Below are 17,903 nucleotides of genomic sequence, written 5' to 3' on the forward strand. Positions count from 1 at the left end.
GGGAGATGGCAATTCAACACAACAGGCTAAGAGGGACAGACTGGGCAGGGGGTGGTCATCACCAAGATGACTAGCCCAACAATTCTGAAAGATGGATTTTTTTGTTTTGTTTTTCTTTTCACCTGTCATTCTTCTCAGTGCTGTCACTCTTTTCTCTCCCTCCTGGCAGAAGACAAGTTGTGACTTTTTTACTCCCACCAACAAGCTGCCTGGCTTTTGGGAGCACAGCTGTTATGGCATGGGAGGAGAATGGCGTCCTCCAGAAGGGTGCTCAGAAGACTCAGGTTCTATCTTTCCCCTCTCCCTTGCCACAGCTGGGAAGCTTGCTGTTTGCCCAGGAAACATGAACACAAGTCCACAAGGACACGTGTCCTCTTATATGGACGCTATGGGCCAGAGGAGGAATCAGAGCTCTGGTACTTAAATGGATGTTTAACCCTGCCCCTAGATAGCCCATCATATTCTGAGAGTGAGTCCGAGAGAGTCAGTAATAGCTACTGAACAGTAGACCATGGCCTTAGGCCCCTTTAAAAAAAAAAAAAATCAAAGTTAGCATTCTTAAAAAGCAAATAGCACGCATAAGGGAAACCATAAAACCTTGCCTAAAAGTAAACTCCTCAACTATGTGAGTTAAGAAGAGAGCAACCCTAGCATCTCTTTCCCCACCCTATCAGAGTACAGCAGCTTTAGATAGTTAGGCTGCGTCCAAGTGTGCTTTCTGATATTGGTAGTGATAGGGTCCACATGCCCCCTTGATTCCAGAGGTCTTCCCTCATCCCTACCACTAAAGAATTATTTTGGCACTGTGTGTCCTGCAAGAGGTGGCTGTCCCCATACCATCTGGCTGCCCTCTTTGTTTGTATGGGATGTGTCCCCCAACACACGTATATTGCCACCTCTATGGGCCAGAGACCTTCAGAAGTGAAGGATGCTCTCCACCTCAGACACAGTAAGATACTTGGTCACTAGATGTTCCTTCTTCAATGGTTACATAGAATATGCCCCTCTCCCTACTTTCATATGAAGAACTGACTGCTTCCTTCCCAGGCATACCAGAAGTAGACATCCCGCCATCTATGGTCAAGGAGGTAGATGCCCTCTTAGGGGTTTTTTGAAGATAGTAACAAACAAACAAACAAACAAAGTCTTCCACTCCGTTATCCTTGAAGGCAATCCTCAACCTGAACTTGAAAAAACCCATGAGGAAGAAAACAGAAAGTGTTGGTGACCAAGGAAGCAAGTTGTACTACAGTTACTGAAAGTCTGATCAGCATGTGAAGGACCTCATTTCTCTTCTCCTAGCTTTTTGTGTACCACCTTCCCCCAAGCCTATTCCCCATCCACTCCCTCGGAGCCTCACTGTCTACTACTCTTTTTTAAGGAGTGAACTGGTGATGCATTAACATGCCTCCCCACCACATTCCTAGCCCTGTCCACACAGAAGAGCCTGGTCATTGGGTTTTTTGTGGTTTTTTTTACTTCTTTTGTTCCATGCAGAAGAATTTTATTAGAACTTCTACTAACCATAAATCCTCCAAGGCCTCCGAAGCATGACTCTCCAGAAGCAGAATGGCAGACTTCCTGAACCACTAACAGGGAGACATTTTGAGTGTTCTGAAAAATAACGCCAAGTGGGAATTTACTTGTTCCGCCAACTCTTGAACCAAGCACCAAACTCATTTTTGCACATATCCCTTATCAGGCCATTATACCAGAGCAGGAGAAATTCTACCCCTTGGAATAATCATTTCCATTGCTTCCCAAGCCAGGATATGCCTTGCCAAGTGTAACCCATATTCAAGAGCCATCTGCTTTAGCAATACAGGAAGCCACCAAAGGGGTGTGCTTTAGATAATCCTACAGCTCTGCTAGCCAAGGCTGCTTCTGGGGTGAGAAGGCATGCTGCTATTTGCCAGCTGTGGTCCCCAAGCCCAGCCCTGCTGAATCCTGTACAATGCACCAAGTAGAACTAGGGGAGAGCCCACTGACTTAGTCATTAACAAAACCCTTTTCACATGTCCAGATTCCAATAGGCAGATGTCAAAGGAGTCCCTGGGGCAAGACTGTTCACCCTTTGTGGGACTTGCCTCCCTCCTCACTTGAAAAAGAGCCCATGCAGAGACCTAAAAGCTATATCCTATCCTGTGCCACCAACTAACCAACCGTGGCGGGTATCTGTGCCAGTGGAGGTGTGCATTTTGTTTTAATTCAATGAGAAACTTGTTGTATCTGCAAACAATATAAGCAAAGATGTTAGTGCCACCATGACATCTGAGGATGAGTATTCTTCCAAGAGTTAAAGATATAAATTAAAGATGTTCACTTGCCCATGTCAAGAATGTTATTGAGCGGTTTCCCCACTCTCTGAGCTGGTATTCCCACCATGACCACCAGTTTCCTTCAGTTGTTCTTACCACTTGGGAACAGTCCCCAGTCCCCTCAGTCTCCCAGTTTTGAACCCAACTGGAGGTGACAGAATGCAGGGACAGTCTCAGCAGACTGATGGTCTTTCTCAGGCTCCACAAAGTGAGCTCTGTCCACCAACTCCTGGAGATGGGAACTTGTTCTCCAGCCCTAGGAATTAAACACTTCTGCTCCACAATTCTGCTCATCCAGAACAAGTGCAAGATCTTTTACCAGAGGGAACAGAGATTTCTAAATTCAGCTACCTGCATCTGCCTACAGTGTCTTTTAGCAAACACCTCCAACAGAAAAATGACACCAATTAAGCATAATTATTAGGATTTAACAGAGCCATTTTTCTATCTCAGGGCCATTTTACTGTTCCAAGCCCCCCAGTTTCCTTTGTCCTTAGACGGGCCTCAGATCAGTAAGTTAAAGGTATATATTGATTGGTCTTTATTATGTGGGGGACGACTGCCTTATTAAATTGAAATTATAGGTACATCTAGGGAAAAGTTCATTTTAAGTGCCAACTCAGAAAAACACTCCGAGACATAAACAACAGGCAAAGCTGAGGCTTTGCACAACAGAAGGCTTGGGGACAGGAACTGAGCTGAAAAGGAAGGCACACGTTGTCTGAAAGAATAGGGTAATAAGCTCAAGGATGCAGATTTTGACAGAATCTGCCCTGAATTTGTGGTGTCTCCTGCCCCAGAACAGGCACTGAGGAGGGAGGGAAATGTAATTATAAATTAAACATAATCAGGGATGCTTTGGGATATTGTTACACACACACACACACACACACACTTCTCCTAGGGGTATTCAGCTCTCTGTCAATGAATAAAAAGCCTCTCCGATTATTTTGAAGGTTAAAAAGGGTGATGGGGTTGAGTGTCTGTGTGTACAAATGCTGTTGCTTAGATGCGCTCTAGCCTTCTGGCTCACTTTGCTCTTTCCCCTCCCCCCTTCCCTCCTCCTCTTCCTAGGACAAGACGAGCGCCCTGAGCCTCAGCAATGTGGCAGGCGTGTTCTACATCCTGATCGGGGGACTTGGACTAGCCATGCTGGTTGCCTTAATCGAGTTCTGCTACAAATCCCGTAGCGAATCCAAGCGGATGAAGGTGGCATCGTCTCCCCAGGCCTTTTTCCTACCCCATTCTGTGATATCACTGGGTTTCCTGGGAGTCCCTGTACTAGAAAGGGTGGGGAGTGATGGGAGGTTGAGGTCCGTTTGAGGCAAAGGGCAGAAATCTGTGATGAGGAAGGTGACAAGAAAGAGGACAGCTTATGAGAAAGGAAGGAAAATGGGATGTGTCAGGTCTGGGAAAGCACTGCAGCCGCCAGAGATGGGGTGGTGAGTTTAAAACTTAGGAGTCCAAGTGGACAGTCAACACAGTGTGAGGCAAGAGTGGCTGCAACAGAAGTAGATTCTCCCTGAGGCTGCATTAACAGAAGTATAGCTCCCAAAATAGGGGAAGAGGTGTATCTACCTTCTGCAAGATAGATAATCTTGCCATGCTTAGTGAATTGGGTCTTTTCTTAGCCACTGAACTGTGATACAGATTTTGGCAAAGAAGATTAAGCAAATTAGCTAGATGACCCCAAACCACATCAAATATAGCTGAAGGCATATAACCAGAGAAGAGAAGAATTAGGAAGGATATGAGACCTGTCTATAAAAATATGAAGACTTTTCAGGTAGAAAAAAATAGACGAGTTCTATGGGGTCCAAAAGTGTACCAGAACTAATGACGAAAAGCTATGGAGAACAGATGTTAACACAGTGAGATCAACTTTTCTTTCAAAGCCACCACAAAATGGGATGGACTGTCCCACTAAATAGCAAGCATCCCATCACAGGAGGTGTACAAGTAGAGGAAGAGTAACCCTTGGGGAGGACAGAGATTCCAGTCCTCAAAGAGAGTTTAGAAAAAAAGGCCTTCAAGACCCCTCACACTTCCTCACTTAGCTTCAATAAGAAAATATTTCTGCAAGTATGAATTATGTGAGCAACACCATGAGCAAGACATCACGACGAGACAGGACTGAGATGCGATCTGTGACCATCGGCACTTTCAACAAAAAACCACACAGAAAAATTACTCAGTGAAGCAACTTATAAATAGGAAGGTCAATAGAAATACAGAGGAGGGAATTAGAGAAGGCTTCCGGGATGAGGCAAAAATTAAGAGGAAAGATGAGTGGGACTCAGACCAATGACGGTAGAGAGAAAACACAGTCACTCTGAGCAACATACCCCTAGGGCTGTGACATTGGCTTGACTAGACTAGGAAGATTCACTGGTAGGATTTGCTCTCCTAGAATGGGCCCTAAGAAGTCCATAGAAGCTCAGTACACCTACTGCGGATTCACGACTACAGCCTCCTGCCTAGCCTCTCCCTGCCTTGGGGCAACAGCCCTACACATATCTCCAGGGTCACTCTTGGAGAAGACATGGCTGGACACTTGCTTCCCCTGTTTGGAAACTCTATATTCGGTTCTGTACACAGAGAGTAGGAGTTGGAGGAGGAGCGCCTTATGTCCTGCCATTCAGACCTTCTGTCCTGGCATTCAACGTTTCCACATCATGGTTCCAGCCTACTTTCCCCTCCCCAACAATCTGCTTTCCTTACATACTACGCACAACAGCCACCCACCTCATGCTTCCCACCCATGTGCCTTAATGCAGGCTAATCTCTCTCTCCATCTTCTGCCCACAGGGTCCATTTAAAAGGCAATTTAACTAAGATACAATAACAATGGAACAATTAAGGGATGGTAGTATGATGGTTTTTAACCAGGGGACCTAGGAACACCTCATTCCTGCCCTTGACCAGCTCACCCACTACCAGGTCTTCTCAGAAAGGACAAAGCAGAGCAAAAGCATGGGCCTCAAATTCTAAACCCAGGGTAGACCTCCAAGAAGCTTGACAAACACAACGAGGTCTCCTAGAACCTAAACAAAGATTTCTTTGCCCATTCCATCTAAAACCTCAACCTAAATATTCTCATATCTTACCCTCCAAAGTGAGGAAAGGCCACTCTGGAGGCAAAGAGTGGAACAGAGAAAGAGCTAGGTGGGCTACACTCTTTACAACCCTCCAAAACCTTCCACATAGACTGTGACCCAAACCAAGGGCCCAGGATTGGCCCAGTCCACAATGCAGTATCTCCTTCTCACTGCCTCCCTAGAGCACAGTGCATGTGGTGGTCTGAAGCACGGACTCTATAGAGACTGAGTGTCTGAGCATAAACCCTGCCTGCTTCATTTGTTAACTGTGTCATCTGGGACAAGTTCCAGTAGCTCTCCGAGCCTCATTTTCTGCAAAATGGGGCTAGTGGCAATACATATCTCCTAAAATTGTGTGAGCTTTCTTTGAAAAATACAAAGGGGTTGGCAAAATGCCTGAGTAATGATAAGCTCTCAGTAAATAACAATGCTAACAATGATAACTAGGATTTATAATATTTCCTATTAATGACCAGCCACAGTCTTTTTAAAACTTCTTTTATTGCCCCTACTTACAGGTCCTAGGTTTTTTGAGCTATATAGTTTGTAAGTTACTGAAGGTAAGAAGCTGTGTCTAATTTCTCTTTGGACATCCCACACACATAGGATAACTATTAGTAAAATTAATGTGGAATTGTACCCTAAAGAGAAAATCTCAAGGCTGAGGTGATTCATGTAGGAGAACTGCTGAGTAAGCAACTACAACCATCAAGACCACCCAGCCTAGAAGCACAGACAACATCATCCTAGCTCGTTCTGGCTCCATCTGTGCTCATAAAATCTGATGAGAGCGGGCATCCACCAAGCAGGAAGTGCTTAGACTTCTGGCCCTTTCTATGGGATTACCATGTCCCACTAATCATGGTTGGTGTCAGGTAATGGTACCAGGGTGGCTCAAGACTAGGATCCTCTTAAAACTAGACAAATGACTTTTACCACCGAAGTCACAACATTCAGGTTAAGACAATACTTAGAGGAAGCCACTGAGTCAGGTCAGAACTTCTTGGGGACATTGGTACCCTCCCCTTTACAAAGATGTTGAATTTCTCAGAAACCAATGCCAGGATCTCTTAGAATCATTCATCCAAGGTCTTCCGCCATGATCTTTGATAGTTAATTCCACTGGTTGGCACAATTTCAGCCCAATTCACCAAGGCTCCTCATAGAATTTTTAGTCTTCCAAAGAGATGCAGAAAAGATGCTTCTACTGTCTTTATTGGTCAACCCAACCCTTCATTTTTGAAGCTCCATCAACTTCTCTCTTATCCAAAGGAGAAAAGTAAAATACCATCTACTTGCCTCTCAGACTTCACAGCTTTGCAATTTTCTTTATTATTCTGTGATTAGCCTTACCCAGAGGCAGTTAACTCTTTACACACATGGGGTCTCCATCTCACACAAATGGCCCTGTTAACAGTGTCATGGGCCTTTAGTCAGAACCTTGCACAAATGTTAAAAAAAAAAAAAAAAAAAAGAACCTTCCCTCTTATTCCTTTCCTTGATCACAGTGTTTGGCCAACTTTAAGGCTTTGAGCCTCTAAACATAGTTCAGGGCCAAGCCCTAATTTCTCAACAGTAGTTAGGGAGCCCTTCCTCGCTGTGCATGGAAGAGAGAAAAAAGAAAGGAAGGGAGTAGAAAAGGGGAAGAAGGAGGAAAAGACAGGAAGAAGACATGTTTTTAGTAACTTCCATGTTCAGAGTGCTTTATATACATTTTTTTAAGATTTTATTTTAAGATTTATTTTTTTAAGATTTTATTTCTTCTGCAGAGAGGAAGGCAGAGAGAGAGGGGGAAGCAGGCTTCCCACTGAGCAGAGAGCCCCATGTGGGGCTCAATCCCAGGACCCTGGGATCATGACCTGAGATGAAGACAGAGGCTTTAACCCATTGAGCCACCCAGGTGCCCCTATATACAGTTTTATTAGCCCAGTAACGTGTTGGGCTTGCAGTTCTACAGATGAAGAAATAGGGGTTCAGAGAAGCTAAGGAGCTTGTCCTAGGAAGGTCACACAAGCTAGCAGCTGGACAAACAGAATTGGACTTCCAACACAGGAATACCTACTATGTGTCTCCTCCAGCAGCAGTCACAGTAATAGACAAATAAGATGCAGCCCTATCCTTAGGTTTTCCTCATGCAGTTGTTGAGGCCATCCATTATAGGTCATCTTTTGCCTGTGTGTTGTTGAGTCCCTTTCCCTTTTGACAAGTCACACAAGCAAGACACACAGCAGGTGTCACAGGCAGAGTGGGAAGGCACCCTGGAGGCATTCCTTCCACAAAGACATACCGAGCACCACTGTATGCTAGGCATTGCTCAGCACTGGGGACACAGTCAGGAACAAAACAGACATAGCTTCTGTTCTCAGGAAACTACAAGTGTGATGGGAAGACAGAAAAAAATATGTACACGTTTACATGTTCAATGAGGGTTTGAACAAAAATGCTGGCGCTGTCAAGTCCTGATCAGGGATTGAGGGTTGGGACAGGTCACAGGGGTTCCCCTGAGAAACTGATGTCCAGCAGAGTTGAAATGTGGAAGGAATTAACCAGGGGGAAAGAGTTGCCTGCAAAGGATGCACATGTATCAGAGACCCAAAGACTACAACTTTTGCCCAGAAATGGGAAGAAGTCCAGGATGACCAGGGCCCAGGAAGACTGTGGGAAGAACATGAGAGTTGGGGACTCAGGGAGGGACTTCAGACAACTTTTCCATTGAGCAGAATCTGAATGGTCATATAGTAGCAAAAATACACAACCCAAGACACAGTCCAGACTGAAGTCTCAGATCCTCAGTGCTTCTCCTCTACCTGGGGAAAAAGACCAGAACTGAGTCCTTAGCTGTTATCAAAGATAACCAGGGTCTATATTACTGCCCACTTAGCTCCCTGTAGAAACTAAAACTAAACTAAAACTTAGCTCCCTGTAGAAACATTTGTGTGTATGACACAAGCTGTGGTTAAGCCACGGCAGCTGAGGTTTGCATGCTTCCCTGGAATCATCAACCAGCTGGGAGACTTGGAATGTGGGGTGCATCCTCCGCACCGGGCGGTCACTCTGGCTCATAGCACGTGTGCTAGTAGGAGGTCATCACTAAGGTCTGAGCTCTCATTAGGGTGTTCTAGGATGGGCAGTGGCTGGGAGACTTTTCTTAGAAAAGCAACTGGTTGAAAAGTTAGGATATAATCACAGAAAAATGAGTCTCTGAAGAGACAACTTGGGGGACTTTGAGGCTGGACTTTTGACTCACACTTTTCTCCCTGAGCATCAGCTTCAAACATACTGTAAAGATGAACTTTAAGAATGGCTGGTACGTCAAGGATGGACAAGGGAGAACTGCATTTCGCAGAAGCAAGGGGAAGAATGATATGAGCCTGTGACAGCTTAGCTACAGGGGGCACAGTTAGGACATCATCTGCTTTGACTTTAGGGGACAGATAACTCTAACCTTAAATCAGTCAATCATAAGTCCTCAGTTTCTCTGTAGAGTGAAGGATATAAATACCAACCTTGCTTGCATATTAGAATTACCTGAAGAGTTTTCAAAAATCCAGATGTTCAGGCCAGGCCGTACACTACACTTAGTAAGTCAGCACCTTGGAGGGTATGTCTCGGACATCAATGTGTTTCCCTCAGAACCCCCCAGAGAACTCCAATGTGCAGTCAAATCTGGGAATTAATGATTTAGTCATTTTTAGCATTGCTTTCCACTCCCAAGTTTTGACTCTATTCATCTCTTCTCCTAAGATCCCATAAATGTTTTAGAAAGGAAGCCAGTAAGAAGGTAGCACTCATTGTCGATGGGAGGATGGAGTCATTGACCACAGAGAAGCCCTCAGCTTCCTGGAAAACCACTTCTGAGTGGTGTAAGTTTGGAGGGTTTTAGCTACATGCCCGGCTAAGTTATATCAGACCAATACTAATCTGCCACCAATCTTCTCCTTTAAGATAAATTCATCAAATACCACCAATTGCAATGAAATATTATGGGTATATATGAGACCTTTTGAAAAACAAAGCCCGAGGTGATCTGTGTGAGCTTTAAACTTTATTTTCTAATAAAGGGATGTAGCAGAAAAAAAAAATCATAGAAGATAAACATTCCAGGCTAATCCACAGAAGGTTCCATACTTCCCTCACACACAAGTGAGAACCAGTAACCATTAATTCCTTGGGTTTTCTTTTCACCTTTCCCCCATAGAGCATCACAGTCATATTTATTTGGCCTTCACTTAGAAGAATGCAATCAAGGTCATACTTCCTTTTGAGTGGAAGACAATGAAAACAGAATGTAAATAAATCAAGACTGGAGGTTTGAGAAGGCAGAGCCAGTATGGGCAGAGCATCCTTTGGGGCAAATCTGTCTGAATCAGGAATTTCAAAAAGAACCCTTAAAAACATTATCAGAACAGCCGGTAGTAAGAGGAGACTCTCAGCATAGTACAATAGAAACAAAAATTAGGTCAAACTGCTGTTTAAGTCTGTCTGGCCACCAGAGATTGACTGACTTCTCTGATGGCTAGAATCATAGCAATATGCAAAGGAGAAAGCACATAAACTTTTTGAGAAGGGTCCAAGGTGGTTGGCTTTTTAAAGACAAATTTAAAATATCTATTAAACATCTATATACTGGACTCTATAGGAGACTGCTAAGGAATGGGAAGAAATGAACCTTGCCTTCTCCCAGAGAGCTGCTCTCTTAAAGAAGACAAAACTTACATCAGCAGAAGCAGAACCATTATAAAAGCACATATAATGTAGGAGCACCGAGGCTGGGTGGGGGCGAGGAGCCAAATACTTGCTAGTACAACCTAGAATGTCTTCAAGAAGTAGGTGAGAACCGAATTAGCTTGAAGGATCAGTAGGATTGGTCTCAGAAAACGTTCAACTCATAGATAATTCTTCTTTATGTTGATCCCCAAGAAGCCAAAAATTCTATGGTATCACTTAATGGGAGATTAGAAATGACAGGAAGAGAGAAGGGTTTGGATTTCATGTCATGAAGCTTCTTTCTCCAAAGGAACTCAGAACAGAACCCTTCCTCTTATCTAATAATATATGGTTCTAATTCCAGGTTGTGGTCTTGAACATTCCACCTCACCCATCTGATCCCAGGGTGATCACTGAAGTCCTTTTCATATCTAGAATTCTAATATTCTGGAAATCCCAAGCTTAGCAGCACTGATTTGATGTGTCAGTCTGGAAGTCAGATTATACGTGTGCTGCTGGGGAAACAGCTGATATGCAGATAATGATCTTTGGAATGTATTCTTTCCCTTAGCCCATGCTTCTTTCCAATTACATTTTGAATATTAGTCAAATAAGTCCTCCATTCCCATTATGCATGCTACTAAAGGTAGGATAGGATTTTTCCTGAAGTAAAGCAAAGGTAGTTTTAAATTTTAATGATAACACACTCCTTTAAAAAAATTTCAAATAATTTTTCATGCAGTAGCACTGTTCTTGCTAATAAAATTCTGCAGATGCGTAGATAATCACATTTTACAAACATGGAGATTTAAAAGTCTAGAGAGGTAAGGAGGTACGTGCAAGGCCATACAACTAGTTGATGTCAGAACCAAAACTAAAATGTCAAGTTTACTCAACTTTTCCACTTGGTAATATTGCAATATTTATTATCCTTAATACTACCATGGACATAGTCCATCTTTAGAAATCATAGAATATAAGAGCTAGAAAGGATCTTAGTGACCACCCAGTCCAACACACCTCACTGCACAGAAAGAACGAGAGATCCAGAAAGGAGATTAGACTCCTCCAGAGCCACTCAGCAGTTTTGGGACTTTGTGGGAAGCCAAGGTTAGCATTCAAGTTAAGGAGAAAAGGCGGATGGGGAGGAGAAGTAGGGTGAGATTTTAAGGCCAGCATTGACTCATTCTCCTTGCCAATCACTGCCAAGGACCTGGGGAAGAACCCCCGGTCCTCCTGAAAAGGGTTTCTGTTTGATCCCACAGCAATCCATCAATGAAGCCATACGGACATCGACGCTCCCACGTAACAGTGGGGCAGGAGCCAGCGGTGGCGGGAGTGGAGAAAACGGCCGGGTAGTCAGCCACGACTTCCCCAAGTCCATGCAGTCAATTCCCTGCATGAGCCACAGTTCAGGGATGCCCTTGGGAGCCACGGGATTGTAACTGGAGCAGATGGAGACCCCTTGGGGAGCACGCTCAAGCTCCCCCAGTTCCATCCCAAACCCTTCAGTGCCAAAAACAATAAAACGAAACGCAACCGCCACCAACCACCATGACCACAAGGAAGATGATTCAACAGAATTTCCTGAAGAATTGAAAAATCATTTTGCCGTCCCTTTTCCTTTTTTGATGTTCTTTCACACTTTTCCGTTTGCTCAGTGAGGATGATGAACAACAGTGCCGTGCACTGAGGGGGGAATAACGCTAATAGGCCTGTGTCTCTGAAACGGAGTCACGGGAACATTAATGAGGAAACTGGACTGTTTTCTTTTATTCGGTTGTTAATATGTCTTATTGTGTGTGATATTTTTTTTCTTACTAATACCCATGGTTTGCAGGTTCTGTTAGGCCCCTTCCTCCTCCTGGCTTCTTACTCCCAACTCCTTCCCCACCACGTCTCTTCGGTTTTCGGATTGGAGATTAAAGGTTCATTCTACCACACAAGCAAGCAAAAGGAAAAAAGCAACCTTCAAACTAATTCACCACTGGAGCTCTCTAAGTTACCCTCCGTTTCTCAGCCGCAAGCCATGGATGAGGATGCATACTGCTGAAGGAGTGGACTGCCTTCCCCAGGAAGGGCACTTCCTAGGCCCTGATATAGCTGAGGACACGGACGAGAAGCAGTTCAGACCAAGGGTGGTGGAGAGGGCAAAGGCAGATGTGCGGTCAGAGGAGGACACAAGCAGTTACTGCTGGAGGCTCAAAGAAAGCTTCCTTTAATGTGTAACAGCCATCCCACAGGCTTTAGATGGGATGGTATGCTGTCTTCACAGAGTCATCCTCAGTGCTGAGAAGTACGTCTTTCTGCTATGCTCAAGTCCAAAGGCACTCTGCTAGCTGAATTGGCCTCCTGAACCGAGTATAGCCTTGGAAATAGCTGAAAGCCAGGGAGATACTGTCCATGATTTTCACTTTTCATTTGCTTGACATCTGAGCAGGAACCCCACTGTGGAGTAGACCCTCTCTTCAGAGCTTCTGATATGGGAGGAAATGCTATGCAAACTAAGTACAAAATAAAGGATGGAAGAATTTTGGAAGAGGAAGCGTCATGCAAGCCCATAAGCAAGAGTACTTTTCATGGTGTGTCCTGTCCTAGGATTCAGAGACCAAATATGAAGCTTGGGGTTTTGCTGACCTACAGAATATGGATTTTCATGTCCATTCGAAAGTGTTTTAGCATGTGGCCAGGTAACATTCTGTCACATTAGAAAGTAAAATGCCCAAGGATGAGTAACTTTAAGGAAGACATGAAGACGAATGAAGTTGATAATGACATTGGGGGACCTTAAGATCACTGACCCCAACTTCTAAGAAGGCTGACCTTCCCCCTGGCTAAGACAGAATAAGGATGTATTAGTCCAATACCAGACTCAATATGCCCATGATTGTGACTATAAAGCTGAACTAAAGCAAGATTGGAGAAATGACAGGGTTCATGGAGAGAAGCCCAGGCTGACTGCAACTTTAGTTGGGAGTGGGGTTCCTGGCACATAGCTTTCTTGGAGATCCCAGCTCTCATTCTTGGTGCAATTGGCTTCCAACTGTCCAGCAGCCACTCTCCTAGGTGCATGATTCAGTGTGTGCCATGTGTCTTTAGCTTTTATTGATGACCATGTTCTGGCTTGTTTCCTTACCCCCTACTTCTATCCAGTCTTCTCTGCTAGGGGTTTATTAGCAACTGACGAACAAAAGGTTTGGAAGCCTACCAACAAGTAGGTGCAACATGACTGGTTTCATCTGTGGACTCTCTCAGTGGACACCCACCATCTCTATGTGTCTCCCATTCTCCTAATAACACCTGTAGCAAAGAACCATCCCCAAATCAAACTCTTCACTCTTTCAACTCAAGTGCTGTCCAGTCTCTCACGTGTCAGTGTGGGCATGGTACGTGAAGCAGGACCGTCACGATGGATTTTTACCTTTCACTACTGCCAGCTGATGTCGTCCCCATCCCCTGCCCTCCCACCAGATTTTTTTCCGCTCGTAGACTACCACTGCAGAATCTGATATGACCCACCATTAGGGAGTGCATTTCAGAGGAGTTGGAAATAACCCTATTACTATCAACATGCTTCAAAGACCTTTTGCCTTTGGTAAAATGCCTCTCCAGCCACTGAGCTCACCAGTAACATGATCTGAGAGGGAGAGACCATCTAAGCTAACAACGAGGGTCTATGTTGTGTGGGGTCCAAGACTCTAGAGGAAGAAGGTTTTTATCAATGGAGGGGTGACGGGGAAAACAATAGCAAGAAAAAAGTTAACTTGTATTATGTATTTTTACTACACTTTTCTTAAAAATAGAGCAATGGGAAAACTCTGAAAGAGATTGACATTTTTCTCAACAGGAATCCATACTTAACAGTTCTGGCTTTCATTAAATTTTGCTCTTTGGTACCTGGGCCTTTTATTTAACATCTATATTTGTTTTAATTCTCTTAGCAGATGTGTGAAAGATTTTTGCTTGATCAAACACTAAATATTTTGGTTCCTGTTTTTCTTTCAAGTAGCCAGGGTTTTTTTTTTTCTTTTGGTATTTGCATAAAATGAAAATATCACCAAGAATTAAATCACTGTGGATCCATTACCTACTTTTCATATTTGTCCATTCCATTTTTGTGCCATTTCTGAAGCCAGAGCTCTAGAGGTTATGTTATTTCCTCATTGCCGAACCTAAGATTAATACATTTTCAATGGTAACCACCATTCCTGATTCATAAACAGCTCTCAAATAAGTCCTTTCAGCCGAACTAGTTCACTCTTGAGTTATTCATTCAAATAGGATAACCAAAAAAAAAAAAAAAAAAAAGCCAAGTGATAATGGTTTCCAAAGGCCACATTTCCACCTTCATGGGGGGCAAGGTTTGACATACAATGGTCACAGTACTAGAGAACTGGATGGCTCACGGTGTGGGTCTTCCAGACACCCCCAAACTGGAGTCTAGGTATCAGTGATGTTCAGAGTTCCAACTAAAACCAATGTAGACTGCTTAAAAACACACAGTCTTGGTCCCAGACCCACAGTACCCTCTCATTTTTGCCTGTAAGTTTTTCTTTCATTCCAGCAAGAGTGAAAGATCCTTTCTATAAAGGATCTGACATTGGTTGACATTTAGATACTGATAATTAAGAACAGCTTCAAATGTTTCCTTTCCCAAGGAATTTTGCATATTAACAAGGGTCAGAGGTCTCAAATAAATGAACGAAGTTCTAATTGTGGCCTTTCAGGCAGTAACTACCATCTCTGTGGGAAAGGGCTGAGGGAAGGGGAAGAAGCTAATGGACTTGTGTGAAGCTCCAACAGTCGTTTGGACTCACCTGCAGTCACCTCTAGCACCCAGGTGCCTCTGAATGAAGACACACATTAACAGCAGCTAACAGGTGGAGAGAACTCATCTCGGTCACCTCGCTTTCACGTAGTTAGGATAATGATCCTAACAGCTATAAGAGCACAGGTTACCACTTACTCTGTCAAGCACACTTCATACCTTCTATATCATGACAGTGGCCCTCTAAGGAAGGGCTTTATGGAAGAGGAACTCGGGCTTTAAAAGATGACATAACTTGCTCACACTCCTGGAAGTGACAGAGCCAGGATGTGAACTGGGTCTGCCTAAATCCAAAGCCTTTACATCGCCTATCTACTCCTAAGCAGGTCATGACACATCACAGCTGGGAAAATAATGGGCAAACAGTTCTCTGCTTTCCTGTAATGCCAAAATAACTGGAGGCGGGGGTGGCTGGTTACGGCTATACCTGCCACACCTTTGGGAAAGCCAGCCTGTCTTTCTGGGTATGAGAGATCACTAATCCAGACAGGACTACAAAAAGGGAGAAGAGGAGGAAGAGTTACTTATAGTCCCTTTAAAACAGATCCAGGTTAGGGAGCAGCAAGCCTGTTGGAAAAGGGACAGAGAAGCAGGTCGCCTGCACAATGGTTGATTTCAGCCTGGAGAAGATTTTCAGGGTTGTCCTGGGGAAAGCAGAGCTAGATTTCTGTGTGGCCAAGACTGGCTTCCATTCTGGAAGTACAGGGCAATGAACTTAGCCTCTGCTCAGAAAGGAGTTCCTAACAGTCACAGTATGCTCAGAGTATATTAGACTGCCCCTGGAGTTGAGACAAACCCTTGTAAAGGAGATGCCACAAATGTGAAAGTTGACATACATATCCACTAATTTTTCTTACTTTATCTTGCATTTTTTATAGCCCTATTCAGGTTATCTGGTCAGTAGCACCCTAAATACACCCACAGAGGGTCAGCAATGCCCTACAGAAGTAAGGATGAGTATCTTTCACTGGAATGTCAAAACTCAACTTATCTTAGACAAAATGGCAAGTTCCTTCCTTACCAAGTGCTAATATTCATTCTTCCAAGGAAAGAATGTCTAGGCAGTACATTCCTACCCCACTTTACAGATAAGAAAATTGAGGTTTTGAATAAGAAGTTACCTTCTTTTCTGTCAGATGAGTTCTTTTCTTCCTTGGGTCTACAGATAATTGACCATGGGGTGACCTGCATTCTGCTGTTAGTCTGGCCACTGACAAATAACCTTATTACAGAGCTTTGTGATTTTTAAAAATGTTTTGTTTTCTTGAAGTTTCCAGATCACACCATGAATAAGAGAAGCAATTTGCTATAGCAGAAAGGCCTAGATGAGGATTCACAACACTTGGCTTCTTTTCCATCTTCCTTTACAAACTTGGACAAGAAAATTAACTCCTCATTTTTCTCATCAAAGAAATAGGATATCTGGTGGCAAAATAAGCAGTGATCCTAGACCCCTACCTGCACATTGGAATCGCCTAGAGAACTTTAAGCAAATCACCAACGCCCAAGACTCATGACCAAATACGGTGTCGGTGAGCTGAGACAGCTATCGGTGTACTGGTGTTGTCAAGTTTTGTTTTCAACTCTCAGGTGATTATAACGTGCAGCCAGGATTGAGAACCACAACAATTCTGTCAGCCTGGGTAACAGAGAAAATGTCCATGAAAACATCTTTGAAAATTACAAAGAACTATATTAGGGCTGTTTGTCAAGGGCCAGACTAACATCAGAACCTTGGTTACCTGATGGAATCAAATCTCCACAGTCCCAAGAGAAAATGCCATCATATTTATCTAATAAAGAGGAGGAAAAGGCACAGTCCCTGACTTGGGCTTTAAACCTTCCTTTATCCCTTAAGCCTGTCAGTCATAACATTCTGCTGAGGGACAAGAGAAAGAGGACATTAGAGATAAGATAACAATTAGGAGAGATACCGCCTCAGGAAAGGGTGTGGTGGGGTGGGGGGGACAACTTTGTCAAGTAAGTCTGTTTCAACACAGCCAGTTATTTTCCGAACTGGAAAACTACTTGGCTGTTTCCATTAGAAACACCAAATCCTACTACCTGCATTTTTAACGCAGGCCACTGGAAAGCACCGCCTACCAGCCGCATCCTCCATGGGCACTCTGAATCCTGCTGGGACAACTCTAACTTCTCCTCAATACTGCACTTGGCCATTTTCACAGCACCACAAGGGAGGAGAGAACCAGCGTTTGCTCAGCACTAGGCACACCATGTAAGATGCTAGGACAAACATCTCATTTAGTCCTCACAGTAATCCTTTGAGGTGGGGTTTGTCACCACCCTTTTGCATAAAAGGAAATGGAAACCCAGAGAGGTTCAGAACCCAGGGTCATGCAGCCAATCAATGATTTGACCTTCCAATCACACTCTCTCTCTTCAAGGTCACTACCTTTTCACTTTACTTGACTGCCTCCTAAGCTTTCACCACATTACAGAAAAGCACTGGACTAAGATTGAAAAAATTATTAAGCCCCTTTCCTCCATCACTGCCAATTTATGGTGTGACCTTGGGCAACAGATTTCCTACTCTGGGCCTCAGTGACCTCATTTATGAAACGAGAGATGGGGGAGATATCTAATTGGTCTCTAAGTTCCCTCGAAGTTGTAGCCTGATATCAGTGATTGTCAACCAGAGTAGATTTTGTGCCTCCGGGGACATCTGGCACTGTCTGGATGTTGTCCGGATGTATTTTTTGTTGCCACAATTGGGGGGGAGAGGTGCTAGTGGAGTTTAGTGAGTAAAAGCCCTGTGATGCTGCCCAAGTCCTACAACACACAGGGCAACCTCCCACAACAACGAATTATCCTGCCCAAAATGTCAATAGTGCTGAGGTTCAGAAACCCTGTCTTATATAATTAGAGCATCGCAATGGCATGCTGTGTATGGATGATGGCAGAACAAGGCTGAATAATAAAAGGGTAAAGGAT

General features: G+C 43.9%; 1 protein-coding gene across 3 annotated transcripts in view; it reads left to right on the plus strand.

The window, feature by feature from the left end:
* The window catches only part of GRIA1 (glutamate ionotropic receptor AMPA type subunit 1), a 306,213-nt gene extending 292,003 nt beyond the window's left edge, over positions 1 to 14,210 (plus strand). For all 3 annotated transcript variants that reach the window (XM_059417205.1, XM_059417204.1, XM_059417206.1), the window contains 2 exons: positions 3,393 to 3,527; positions 11,368 to 14,210. In XM_059417205.1, the coding sequence (XP_059273188.1) occupies positions 3,393 to 3,527; positions 11,368 to 11,568 (336 nt within the window). In that variant the 3' untranslated portion in view covers positions 11,569 to 14,210. The remainder of the gene's footprint in view (positions 1 to 3,392; positions 3,528 to 11,367) is intronic.
* Positions 14,211 to 17,903: the final 3,693 nt, after the last annotated feature.

The sequence above is a fragment of the Mustela nigripes genome, chromosome 12 (assembly GCF_022355385.1).
Source record: "Mustela nigripes isolate SB6536 chromosome 12, MUSNIG.SB6536, whole genome shotgun sequence".
In the NCBI taxonomy this organism is placed as follows: Eukaryota; Metazoa; Chordata; class Mammalia; order Carnivora; family Mustelidae; genus Mustela; species Mustela nigripes.